A 15,291-nucleotide genomic window follows, 5' to 3' on the forward strand; every position below is an offset into this window, starting at 1 on the left:
AATGCATAATTCAGATAAACGATTGGAGGGAGTTACGATGTGCAACGATTGTTATCTAACTGCTAGTTTTCTAGTTTTTTTTATAATAAACCATAAACAATTACCACAGAGTCATCTAGTTTTGACGGCCTAGATGGTCAGGCGGCGTTGCACACCTCTTCACTTCACATGGTCGTGGGTTCGATTCCTTGCTCGGTGCTATTTTCTATATATATTATGTGTTCACCTATTTACAAATGTATTTATATCAGTTGTCTTGTACCCATAACACAAGTTCTTACCGTGGGTCTAGATGGCGCTCTGTTAATTGCCCGGGGTTATTTATTTATTATTATTTATTTATTGTTATGTGTACTTAAAGCTTGTGTTATGGGTTCTAGATAACTAATACAAATACATAGATATTTTTTTTTCGTAAATACATATTTAAATGGTACTTTCCAAATTGCAATATTTATTGTCACTTTAATTTAATTTACAAAAATAATAAATCAGTATTTGGCTGTACTTCAGAATTAAATTTACTATATGCTCGACTCATGTAAAAAAATCTGTCTGTCAGTTTACTACATTTAGTATACATACCTACTTATACTTTTCCTTACATTCCGTGTATTCATATTTGATTTTGAAAAGGAGTTTTTTTAAATAAATAATAATAACAATAATATTGTCAAGATAATTCACACAGCGTCATCTAGGCCCAAGTTAAGCTAGCTAAAGCTTATGTTATGGGTATTAGACAATTGATACAAATACATAGAAATATTTTTTTTCGTAAATACATACATATTATACATAGATAACGCCCAGACCGACACAAACAATCATACTCATGAATACAAATGTTTGTGCCGTGCGAGGAATCGAACCCGCGACCATCGGACGTAAAGCGGTGTGCTAGACCACTACACCACCGAGGTCGTCAAATCAATCAATAATATATATATATATACTAGCTGTCCCAGCAATTATTGTTTTGCCTTAAAATAAAAAAAAAATTAGGGGTTTTGTATGTTGTATCATAAAAAAATAGAAATCAAAAATATTGTCTAAAAATTAAAAAATAAAAATTTAAGGGTGGACTACCCCTAACATTTAGGGGGATGAAAAATAGATGTTGGCCGATTCTCAGACTTACTCAATACGCTCACATAATTTCTTGAGTGCCGTGCGAGGAATCGAACCCGCGACCATCGGACGTAAAGCGGTGTGCTAAACCACTAGACCACCGAGGTCGTCATAACCCATCCCTTCATTTATTTCTAGTGTAAATGTGTCTTAATTTACACAAGTTTATTGTAACAGACGTGCACATTAATATTCAAGAGATGCGCACGCGCTTTATTAGACAATCTTATTTATATTTATACGTAAGTGGAAATAAGTTTGTGCACTTATATGGGCACACTCCGTCCCATTATGTTTATTGATATGTAAAGTCATACACGCTTGTTTACTTTGTTGTTGTTTGGATTGAAGAATTAATTTAACAATAATGACAAATTTAAAATGTATATATATATTTATGTTAGAAAAAATTACAAACAATAAATAAAACGAACGAAACCTTGCAAAATTTAATAAATATGAAGCCAAATATGGATCGATACTGTCGATTTCGCAAAGTATTATCAAAATAGTTTCGATTAAAATGCAGTTTACACAGACATACTTACAAATAAAAAAAAGCATGAAATAAGTACGAAACTACTTATAGGTCGAAGCTGTCGATTTCATAAAGAATTATCAAAATAATTTTGGATTTAAATGCAGATTGCACATACCCACTTACAAATACACTTATATAGTTAATGCATGTACAAATACATCAAAAGACAATCAAACTCAATGAATTCATAGACATTCCCAATGTTTTATATTAGCTGTTGCCTATGACTTCCTTCACGTAGATTTTTTTTATATTATTTCCAGAATAAATGTTGCCTAATATAATCTTATAACTTACTCTTTATATCATTAACTACTGCGAGTGAAAGTCCCATCAAAAAGAGTCTAGCCACTCCAGAGATTAGCTGGAGGAAACAGACAGATAGACAATTTTTTTTTATAAGTTCATGGGCATTTGGAACAATATGGTTGGAAGAAGCGTTCCTGGCGGTCACAACCCTCAGCCTTGCAGAATCAACAAATAAGATATACATTTAGTGAAAAGCTGTTAAATATGAAATTACAAACAGACTACAATTTTATTTCTTTGTATATATAAATTGACGTAGTCATTTGTAATGTACAATGTCTTATACATTGTATGCTTACAAATAACTAAGTCGATCTTTAATAATCTATACATCCATATATATAAATAAAATTGCAGTGTCTGTTTGTCATATTGAAATAACCGTTATTTACTACATTCATATGATATAAATACAGTACATACACCAAAATAACATTGTTTACAATTTTTTGTCTGTCTGTTCCGGCTAATCTCTGAAATGGCTGGACCGATTTTGACGGGACTTTTTTTGGCAGGTAGCTGATGTAATCAGAAGTCACTTAGGCTACTTTTATTTTAGAAAAAATAAAGTTAAATTCCACGCGGACAAAGCCGCGGGTACAACTAGTAATAAAATAATTATTATTTCATAATTACACAAGTACAAGCCTCGCGTGTACAATGTCCATCTATATATAGATACGGTGTATATAACGTGCATCTGTCTGATAACCAACAGCAGATAACATTATGATTAGTAAGTAGAATCTGTTAGAGTCCTATCACACTAGCCTTTCTGCGGTATAGTCGGGTGTCTAACGTACGAAAATATGCAGATCATATGGAAGAGATATTGTTAAAGATGGTGACAAGTCAACCTCCACGCGATCTTCCCTGGAAACTATCTCATTAATTAATTCATGGAGAATTAATGAATCAGAATTCCACGATGGGCTAACTGACTTAACTTTAAACTCATTCTATCTCTACTGATTCTCAGTCTGTGTGTACCGGTGGTGCAGATGAATGCAGAAATTCATTATGACCTTTTAAAAAAACAGGTCAACAGCGCATTCATTTTGTGCATCCGGGACACCGTTTATTGTATTATTCTGTATTATGTAATTTTATGTACTGTGTAATATTCTTTTTGTCGTTGGTCGAGAATTAAGCAATAAGGATTCTACGACGGGCTAACTGATTTAACTTCGACGTAAGCTTTTTAAGGGTCATAATGAATTTCTGCATCTGCATTAACGGTACATCCCTATCTGCATGTACCGTTGATGCAGATGACTGCCGAAATACATTATGACCCTTTAAAAAAGCAGGTCAACAGCGTATTAATTTTACGGGACTCAGTTTATTGTATTATATAATTTTAAGTACTATGTTATTTTCTTTTTTGTCGACTAATAACCCCATCGCTAGCAATATACTATATCAGGTTGACGTCCACGTCCATGTCCACCCTGGAAACTATAGTGATAATTTGTCACGATGGGCTAACTGATCTGACCTCATGGTCATTCTATCATCCTCCGTTAGCGAAGACAGTTGTACTATTCCGTATTTACTACTATTCCACTGTACTATTATAATATATATATATATATCCTGTATTATGTAATATTCTATTATCTATGGGTTAATCAACCATATTAAGCTTGAAATGCTACTGTCACGTGTAGTTGCAGCATCTACGCTACACAAACGTCCAACGAACGAGTCTGCTAGTCTGAAAGGGATCTAAGCACTCCAGGAAATATAAAGCTGTAATGACTAGTTACAGTGCAGATTTTATTATTTAACCTGGCTTTGATTGAAATCATCATCCTTGTAAAAGTCAAGCCAATTAATTAATTAAAAACTCAACTAACTGTGCTTGCGGCTCCATCCGCGTCGAATTTGGAAGTGTAAGACTTTTTAAAATGTAACTATTTATTCATTGTGTTATTTTTTTTAAAACAAACAACTATGTCAAACGTATTTTTTTTATTCTATTTTCATGTAACGTTGTTTGTAATCGCATAAATATTAAGAATGCAATAAAACCCCTTTACATATTACTTGTTTCATTCCTATGGTCATTGTCATATTAATAACATAGGAATAGTTAACTTATTAACTTAATTAACATTTTTTTGTTAGGCAGGAGTTGACCTTGTTCTTATACATAAGTCCTTCAGCGTATTGGAGTGCCATCTGCACTCAACCTCTATCGTTCGGTGAAGCTGTAAAGGCCAGCTGCGGCCAATAGCGTTAGAATAGTTCGGAAAAATAGTTTTTCAAGAATATATATATTAAGATTTCCTAAAGATCGACAATTCGCCTGTGACCAACCCGTGTTTGAAGCGTCCATAGACTACGATAACCGTTTACCATTAGATGTGCCGTATTCTTGATTCGTTATATAAAAAAACGCGTAAATAAATAAAAAAAAATAGGCATAAATGTAAAATTTATGGCTAAAGAAGTACTTTTTCACACGAAATCCCAATTCAAACCCAATTCTAATTGGAATTTCTTATGAAATAGCACTTTTTACAATATTGACTTACAATACAGATTAGATAAAAAAAATTACAACAACAACCTGGTTTTTGTTGTTTGTTTGACCTGTAAGGGATGTGTAAAGATGAGGTTGAATAATTCGTTTCACAATATGGATTTCGCAGTTTACATTAACTTTAATACGTATGTTTACAAGTGAAAACATTGCGTGTCCATTAAATTACTTGAGTTATATCTTATAGAAGCCACGCTAGACAAGCCTGTATCTATACGAGTAAGGATGTGCGTCTGTCTGTGTATTATATCTCACAACCTCTTATGTCTATAAATTATTCAAATCGAAAATACATAATTATTTATTTATTTGTCGACCTCGGTGGTCTAGCGGTCTAGCACACCGCTTTACGTCCGATGGTCGCAGGTTCGATTCCACGCACGGCATGCGTGATATATATGTATATGTGGTATATAAAAAATACAATGTAATTTATTACTGAGAGTTTATTACTGAATAGATGATAGTTTGAGTCGATGATAACTAAGTGCTGGGTCACCATGACCCGCGGATGCCGATAACGAGGCAAGGCTGAAACGATTAATGTCAATTTCTATACAAATAATTACAGATGTTACAATCATTTGGCTAGAAACATCTATAATAATAACCAGACGACGCGGAAAACATTGTTTTGCCGTATAAATGTATATCGCTATTAAATAATAGGGGTTGATGACAAAATAGTGAAAATACAGGGTAGTATGTATTTTGAATGAGGAATAATAAAAAAAAAATATATTTTTGTCGTCAGTTATGGTAACTAGTAGGTACCATCTAAGTTATATCTAATATATATAATTATCATAGTGTCTATACCAAAACTCCTCCGAAACGGCTTGACTGATTCTTATGAAATTTTATGTGTACAATCAATAGGTATGAGAATAGAATAAAGTGATAACGGTAGTTGCACCACAATTTTTATAATTGTTTTTTTTTTAATGATTCAAATTTAAAAATACACAAAAACCTCTACTTTTTTAAAACTATAATAAATATTTTTTCCAATTCATCTAGTATATACAAGCGACTGTTATCACATTTCGATTGGATAGGTTTTCTTCATCAATTTATTTTCCTTACCAATTATATAAAAATCATGATATTTTATCAGTAGTACAAGTTTATAGATTTTATAAATCAGTAATAATCATCCGTATGAATAAATTAATGGATACCTGTGAGAATTAAATTTTACATTTGCTTCCGCGGTGAATACTAACTGTGTATGCAATACAATTCAATTTAATAACGCGGTAATAAACATATAATGTGGATGCGCACGCGCATCTATTACGCAAGAACGTAAGCTTTTACCAGCCGCGCCTAAAACGCACTGCAATATTTTGCACACTGTTTAAGCTTGCATAAACGAAATTAAATACAGATAGTGTAAGCTAAGAGGGAAGTCTATGAAAGTAGGGATACAAGGAGAGAAATGTGCTGTTCGTGAACTTATACATATACTATAAGTATTCTTTTTATTTTTCAAATAAATTAAAATCTACATATTTTTATTCATGTAGTTCTATTACAGAGTGCTTTCGAGCTAAGAAGAAATGACAAGAAACTCAGCTCTTATTCTTTCTCTTATTCGTTCTTCTTGTGATGAGTCTGCGTTCCGAATGAGTAGTAGAATGTGACTATTCAAAAGTCCTTATATAAAGATTATTTTTGTTTCTAATTCTCCCAGACTATTGACGATACATTAGACAGAGGAATAATTGGTGTTTATCTACATATATTATATAACATTGATATGCAAAAACAACGGCCAATATATTCTGTGAAGTCATCAATCAAACTATATTTACCATTGTAATATAATAACTGTTATTTTATGTATTAACAAAAAATCACATCCAAATTCAAATACCAAAGTTTATTGTACCCTTTGAGTTGATTGTCACCAAACAAGAGAATCGATCACGTTATCTCTACTGATCACAGTAGGTCAGTTAACATAGACAAGCGTCTCCTATAAATGCGGTAGATACATAACAAGAATGGAATAAAAAGTAACTGTACCAAAATACCCATTGTTAAAAAGGAGGTGTCACCACTTCATGTAATGTCAACGACCCACGGGCACTTGTCAGTTTTAAAGGGTGATGTATGTCGTACCAGACAATGAATAATGTCTGTTCAAAATCGCAGTAACGGATACTCGTGTAATCGGTATAAATTAAAACGGGACCAAATTCGATTGATAAAGGATCATATTATACAGTTAGGTTTCAGCTGGCACTTGAGTTTATTGCCTTCTCATTTTAAAAAGTGTATTCATTTTTTTTTTATTGTATCATTATTTAAATGCCACAAAGGAATTTAGAGTCGTCCATTGTTACATTTACCGGTGATCGCTTTAAATATAAATAAAGCAGATTTGCTTAAACTCTCGAAAGGAAATGTATGAACGATTTTTCATTGTACGAAACAAACTTATATGTACCGTTACTTTTGACTGGATATCTTTTATTTATCGTTATATTTACAGTGGCAAGAGTTTGAACTTCAGGATTTATCTGATGGTTCAAGTTAAAGTACTTGAACAATCAGATAAGTCCTGTCAAGGAATTATTTTATACAAATCGAACGCCATTTTTGTTCAAGAAATGTTTCATAATTTTAAATATTTCGTTACATATAATGTGTAAAAAAAATTAAAATGTACGATAATAATAACAATTAATATCGTATCAAAATGAATACAAATAGTACTTGTAAATTAATTTACACCATGTTTGTTAATAGGTACTGATTTGGTATAATTCCACAAAAAAAATCATGTATAATTAAATGAAATAGGTTATAACTGAAAAACAGCACTTCCCTTTTTGAGTCATGCATCCTGATGAACTTAGGACCTTTTTATACTGCTACAATTACCTTTTTATAGTATCATCATTTTTAAAACTACAAGCTTGAAACTTATTATTTAATTCAATATGAAATTCAAAGTTTGTAAAAATTTCGTTCTTAAGGGGGTAAAATAAAATAGGAGATGTAAGTTTGCATGGAAATTCATCATTTGTTGTCTATTTCACGCGGACAAAATAGCGGGCACAGTTAGTTTTATATAATTTGTAGCATACCAATAAAATTGATTATCCGCCTAACACATTACGCAATGTTCACGTAAAAAAAAACAACAATAACTTTTGGTGAAACAATTTTTTTGCAGAGGTCAGTGTTTCGGGTAATTTATTAGTAAATATTTAAAGTACGCAACACACTTAGGTATTTTTGGGTTTATCGGGGACATTAAATCTGAGAATCGGTGATAAATAACACAGATTAGGTTGATAAGTCAAGGCACTCTCTTAAAACGACCACTTTGTATTCAGTGCAGCGTCTTTAAGCAGAATTTCTTTTCCTCGGTTCTATTTTTATTAAAAAAAAAAACAAGTTCTTAAAAAATGAAATTGCATAGCGGTAAATTTGGCAAATTGAAATACTCGCTAACAGAAGATAGCTCTGAAATTGACGCTATTTTTGTTTAGATAATAGTGTCAAGGTTGTATTTAAACTATGAAAATTGCTTAAATTATAAATAATAAATAAATAACCTTGGACAATTAACACAGCGTCATCTAGTTCCACGGTAAGCAGAGCTTGTGTTATGGGTAATAGACTACTGATATAAATACGTACATAATATATATAGAAAAATTTTATCAAACATAATCAAATTAGATGATTATAATTATTTCTGCAACGGATATAACTAAATAATAACACCGACTAATGTTATCTTGCTTCTTATAGGTTTCTTGTGTAACCAAATATACGTGTTAAATTTGTTCTTATGTAAACATACCTACAAAACCAAAATGGCAACTTAACCTGACTTATGATCTATAATATAGATATTTATATTACATTAATCTATGGTGATTATATCCCGGTTCCCGTACCATCAGCTAACTTGGATTCACTATCATACGCCCGAAACAAAAATACAATAAAAACTATAAAATACTAGCTGTGCCCGCGTTAAATTTCAATAAAATATATAGCCTATTTGTTATTCTGATGCAAAAGCTATTATACTGTAAAGTTTCATCAAAATCTGTTCCGTAGTTTTTGCGTAAGAGTAACAAACATCCATACTCACAAACTTTCGCGTATATAATATTATTACGATTAAGATTACCTGTGTAACGGCAAAAAGGAAATCGGCTCCAAAAAAAGCAAATATAAATAGAAATAAACTTAATATAATCAGTTTTAAATAGTCATATTTTTATTCTACCATTCATTCGGAACGGAGACTCATCACAAGAAGAATGAGCAAGAAACTTGCGTGTTGCTCTTTAAAATAAATGTTATTTTAAATAAAATACACATTAACAAAGATATATTATAGTGCAATCAGATAATATTGTCAGTATTACAAATTTTAATTTTTTTCTATAAACATAATCTATGCATTTACTTATTTACAAAAAACGTCTTGTCTTTATATTTAATTAGTTGTCTAATACCCATAACACAAGCTCTGCTTTGCTTGGTACTACATGGTGCTGTGTGAATTCAAGATTGATATTATTACAGTAATTGACGACGACGACCTCGGTGGTCTAGCGGTTTAGCACACCGCTTTACGTCCGAAGGTCGTGGGTTCGATTCTCGCACGGCACAAACATTTGTATTCATGAGTATGATTGTTTGTATCGGTCTGGGTGTTATCTATATTTAATATGTATGTATTTACGAAAAAAAGTCTATGTATTTGTATCAGTTATCTAGTACCTATAACACAAGTTTCAGCCAGTTTAACTTGGGTCTAGATGGCGCTGTGTAAATTGTCTTGAGATTATTATTATTCCTAACTTCCAAAAAAAAATCTCCCTTCTTAAGGAGAGGAGATGGCAAATTACCCCCGGCAGAAGCACAGTCGGCCGGAGTTCAGGGCCCCAGGGAGAGAAACCGGCGTACAATGCGGGCAGAATCTAAGAGCTATAGAATTTAATTATTATTATTATTAATAATAATTGAAATTAGAGAACTATAATTACATAATTATGAAGTCAACTCCGAAGGCGGTATTAATCATTCAATAAGCTTATAATTAATACACAGAATAATTACTATAAATTATTTATAAATAGGGTTTCATTGAACAATGGCCGCGATGACAAGTTATTAATAACTTTCGCAAATATTTTCGTGTATTGTATTCCCTAATAATCATGAGAGCGATTTTCGTTCGCCTTACAATTGTTTGGTGATTGTATGTAATTATAAGACCAGTATATGAATTAGTATTGTATAGGTAAAGGTATATATATACTATTTGATCCTGCGACTTCGTCCGTGTGGAGTTTAACTTAATTTTTCTAAAATAAAAATTGCCGAAGTTACTCCATATTACATCAGCTACCTGCCAAAAAAAGTCCCGTCAAAATCGGTCCAGCCATTTCAGAGATTATCCGAAACATACAGACAGACAGACAGACAGGCAAAAATTGTATAAAATGTTATTTTGGTGTATGTACCGTATTTATATTCATATGCATGTAGTAAAAAACGGTTATTTCAATACTACAAACAGATACTCCAATTTTGTCTATATGTAGATATAGATAAGTACAAAAGGCAGTCTATCGCTAATCCAATCTCTTCCAGACACTTGTATCCAGAGCCATAAAACATATTAATAAAAAAAACTTTGCGAAGAGAGTATTTATAAAAGTATAATAGATCGCGAATCTAAATAAAATTAATATTGTCATAAATGAATTATCTGCCCTTTACTGTTCTATTTTAACGTATCCTAAATTGTATTCACACACTTAAACTTAAATTGTAAGTAAGAATAAATTATTTAAAAGAGCAACACACAAGTTTCTTGCTTGTTCTTCTTGTGATGAGACAGCATTCCGAATGAGCGGTAGATTAAAAAAAAAAAATGTTTTGACTATTCAAAAGTGCTTCAATGTAAGTTTATTTGAATAAATGATTTTCTATTCTTATTCTATTCTATTCTATTCTAAAAAATACCATTACGTTTTACGTTATGTCACGGATGCAAGATCTCTATTATTTTTAATTACACCCATTCTTATTTAAGAAACACAATTCGCGCCCGGCCGGTTTATTTTTAATGATATTGAACGCAGTTTAGGTGTATATAAAATTATATATACATTTTCACATAACAAGGATGAGATAAAATATTTCTCACGGCTATATCCGTGTGCATTGACGCCATAGGCTTTGTAGATTTGGATGTACTGTTTATTCTTTACTAGCGATCCGTCCCAATTTCACACGGCTACAATAATCTCACTCTCAAGTATTTACTTTTTTATTTTTAATAATATATAGTCCATATTAGCTGACCTGGCAAACGGTGTTTTGTCATAGAAATTAATATCGCTATTAAAAAATGAATTGAAGGTTGAAAAATTAGGGTTGTATGTATTTTTTAATGCCGAATTGAAAAAATAAGGGCAACAAAACAAAGTTTGCCAGGACAGCTAATCTATACATTTATTATACATATAAATAAAATTGTAATGTCTATTTGTAATTTTGAAATAACTGTTTTTTACAATATGCATGTGTATACAAATACGGTACATACTACAAAATTTCATTTTTTACAATTTTTCTATGTCTCTCTGTCTGTCTGTCTGTCTGTTTGTTTGTTTGTTCCGGCTAATCTCCGGAATCGTTGGACCGATTTTGACGGGACTTTTTTTGGCAGGTATCTGATGTAATAAGGAGAACTTAGGCTTCTTTTATTTTAGAAAAATATAGTTAAACCAACGCGGACGATATCGTGGGAGCAGCTAGTAATATATATATATATGATACAACCTCCCAGGCGCCACTACTTCATTAGAGTCAAAATAGTAAATACTCGAGGTATATGATATGGACTTAAAATAGATCTGGGTACTTATATAATAAGAGGCAATTATAACACGAAATGGAACTTGTATAATTATTTTAATAATAACAGGATGTGAATATCTTATGCCCAATTTACACTCAGCCCGAGTGGGCAGGGAAGTGAGCAACGCGAGAGTGTAAACACGAGAGGAAACACTTCCCATGTCATTGGCGCTGCCACTCGCGCTGCCCGGCGCTCCCTCGATTGTCGGTTTTTCATGCGCGAGTCAAAGGACTGGCAGCGCGAGTGGCAGCGTGTTTTTACATTCAGCCCTCTCGCTCAGTTGTCGCCCGGCAATATTTCCGGCAGCGCGAGTGGCAGGGGAAGCGGCTGAATGTAAACGTAGCATTAAATATGGAGTTAAACAAAACATCGAAACCTTATTAGACGAAATTCTATCGTATCGGGTGCTGGTGGTATTCATCTTCTTAATTATTAATGTATGTATATTTGTATATATTTATATCTAAATATATATAACTCAAAGGTGACTGACGTAGTGATCTATCAACGCACAGCCCAAACCACTGGACGGATCGGGCTGAAATTTGGCATGCATGTAGATGTTATGACGTAGGCATCCGCTAAGAAAGGATTTTGATTAATTCTACCTCAAAGGGATAAAATAGGGGATGAAAATTTATATGAAACTGTCAATTTTAAACCGATCGGGCGAAAATTTTGCATGCATAAAGCTACTATGACGTAAGCATCGCCTAAGAAAGCATTTTGATAAATTCCACCCCTAAGGGGATAAATTAACGCAAACTTTTGTTAAAATAAGTTTAATATAAGCACTGTGAATGTAGTCGCAGATTCGACTCCTCCCACGGTACAAATTTTTATATTCATGTGTATGAATATTTCTATACAAAATACCCAGACCATACAAACAATGACACTCATAAAACAAATGTTTGTAAATTGCGAGAAATCGAACCCGTACCAATCGGAAGCAAGGCGGTGTACTAAACCGCTAGACGATCGAGATCGCCAGTTTTTTAAAACTGGAATAGCAAACGAGCTTGTAGTGGTGACAGTGGTGGTAAGTGGTAATTATCATGTATATAAGAAGAACCCTACGGCCATCACATCACCCCTCCGATCGATCCCCCGTCCAATTCAAACGGGGATCGAAATTACGACGGCCTGAGCCGAGGTTCGAAACCCTAGCGGTACCCTCAGACTAAAGTCATATCGATCCGGCGGGAGTTGGCCTTCAGCCACTCCATAAGTCCTTCCGCAGTGCCATCTGCACTCGTCCTCTATCGTCCGCTGAAGCTGTAAAGGCCAGCTGCGGCCAATAGCATTAGAGTAATCCGAAAAAATATACATCAGTATGTGAGCTTGTCATCATAACTCATGCATTGCCATTTCGAAGGACTAAGATGTTTTTGTATCCTCTTATTTATGATAATGATATGGTGCACCCTGCGCTAACGGTTTACGCTGGCGGGGCACCAGTGGAGGATGATAAAATGAGGACAAGGTCAGATCAGTCACCACATCGTGGTAAATTCACTATTAGTTTATCATGATGGTTTCCAGGGGGAACCACGTGGATGTTTTTCTTTTGCACCGTGTAATTTCACTGTCATAGCTCAACATTCCACTAAACACAGCATTTACAGAGCTGCTTTGCGGCTGCAAAAGGGTAAGACACAGATTTGTAATACTTTTTACAAAGCCTATCTTTGGTTAGACGTCATATACCTGGTAGCTTATTAGCTCTTGAAATCGTAACTAAATACGTAAATATGTTTATTGCAATAATATTACAAGAATAATAAATGTACTTAAAGCAATAACATACATATTCATTATTGCTACATTTCATAATAAAAATATTTTTTACAACTACCTTCATTATCTCTATCTCTATCTCTATATCTTGAAAGCAAATAAACAGATCGCGGAATCAAAAGGAAAATGAGACGTATACTCATTACCATATTATAGAGCAAATAAATATTCCTATAAGACGAATTAATTTATTATAAAAATAACATGTCCTATTTCTCGCGACGATATAGGCATTGTAGGTAAAAAACAGCATTTTAATAAATCTTCCAACAAAAGGTACTACAAAACTTGTTTACATAATTAAAGAAGAAATTAAGGCTAGAAGCATTGTGTTTATTTTGTAAATTCTTTGACAATGGGAGTGGCTTATTTTCTGATTCAGTGTAATATAAAAATAAGATGAAAAACGACAAATAAACTGTATAATTTATTTTTCGTGTTTTTCATTTTCCACGTTTTTTTTAAACGACTCCCACCCACCCTGAAACAATTTTTCGTTCTCTCATCTTCAGCGTTATAAATTTGTTATGGTTCTTTAATATAGGGCCAACAGTGCAAATAAACAATAGAGCCATCTAAATACTTGGCACTTAATAAACATAGGGTCATCTAGTAGGAGTAGTAGTTTTTAGTAATCACACCTAATATCATGTATTTGGAAGGTATATTTTTACAATAGAATACACGGAATAATGCATGATGACAAAAACAGTCAATTAAAAATCTCAATCTCAATTAATAATATATTCACTTACCTTGTACTTCATTTCAGTACAACTTTCTTTCTTCAGAAACACACAAATCACTTATAAAAATAATTATAACAGTCCAAAATAATAAAATTTCTTATTTACCATTTACTAATTTAAAAAAAAGAACGGTCACTATTAAATTCGCGAATTGAATGTTACCTTTCCTTTATTTTTTTAAATTAAGTTTTACAGCCCTGGAATTATCTTTCAGTCAATATATTAAACGAAAATAAAAATAATATTATTTTCGCGCGCAAACCAAACGCATCCGCGCATGCGTGAACTGCGGCTGTGCGACAATGGCGGCGGATACAACCAGAGCGCCGGTTTTGCTTCGTGCAGCGAGCAGCGAGCAACGACCCAATCTAACAACCAGCGAGCGATGCAACGACGAAGGTGAAGGTAGGCCAAAGGTGGCCGACAGAAGCATGCTGAAACCGCCACCGCAATGTCTCTATGCGTCGTTTCACTTGATATTGCAAATTTTTTGCTTAGACACGGAATAATTAATTTAGGCAATAATTATAGAAAGGCCATTAGTAACTTCAATGGCGCCAGTGGTACTAGCGATTTAAAACAACATCTTACTTCCAATGGTCCTGTTATTCTTATACGATACAAATATTAATAAACATGGGAGTAATTGTTTGTACAAGGTACTTATTAGGTAAATTTATTACATACATTTCGACTTAATAATGTAAAGTTGCAACAATTATTTAAAAGAGCAACTCACAAGTTTCTTCCTCGTTCTTCTTGTAATGTTCTTTTTTCTGTGGATGAGACATCTTTCCAAACGAGCGGTAGATTTAAAAATAAGTGATTACTATTCAAAAGTGCTTAAAAGTAAGTATATTTGAATAAAAAACCCACACTACAAACTTATTTTGAGAATACTGTGAGAATTGGAATAGGAAAAAAATTGGGGTCAATATTTCAATCAAACTTTTTATGTAATTGGTAACAAACTGATGGCCCACTTTACGCTAAATGGTAACCGTTGCCTATACATATACATCTATTATATTATCTGTGATATATATGTACAGCACTACGGACATCACGTTATCATATGACTCCCGCCATTTCAGAGGACTAAGATGTCGTGCCTTTTATCCTGTATGGTAATTTCACTGCCTAATATGACCCTATAACCGAAACACGCTGCTTGGAGGCTTATATAGATAAGACAGAGGTACACCATAGATCAAAAAAGTATTTCTGTTCTGTGGAGGTATGTACCCAAGCTGAATACTTTTTACAGTCTACCTCTGGTAAAATATAAATAATATTGTCACAG

The 15,291-nt window shown here is 33.0% G+C and overlaps 1 protein-coding gene across 1 annotated transcript in view; it reads right to left on the reverse strand.

Annotated features, from left to right (window-relative positions):
- Positions 1-14,336, reverse strand: part of LOC131854054 (neprilysin-4-like) — an 80,102-nt gene extending 65,766 nt beyond the window's left edge. The window contains exon 1 of the mRNA XM_059205177.1: positions 13,995-14,336. Within this exon, the coding sequence (XP_059061160.1) occupies positions 13,995-14,006 (12 nt within the window). The 5' untranslated portion in view covers positions 14,007-14,336. The remainder of the gene's footprint in view (positions 1-13,994) is intronic.
- Between the last annotated feature and the right edge of the window lie 955 nt (positions 14,337-15,291).

This window comes from Achroia grisella, unplaced genomic scaffold, assembly GCF_030625045.1.
Source record: "Achroia grisella isolate CSIRO2021 unplaced genomic scaffold, CSIRO_AGI_Agris_v1 utg947, whole genome shotgun sequence".
NCBI classification, from domain to species: domain Eukaryota; kingdom Metazoa; phylum Arthropoda; class Insecta; order Lepidoptera; family Pyralidae; genus Achroia; species Achroia grisella.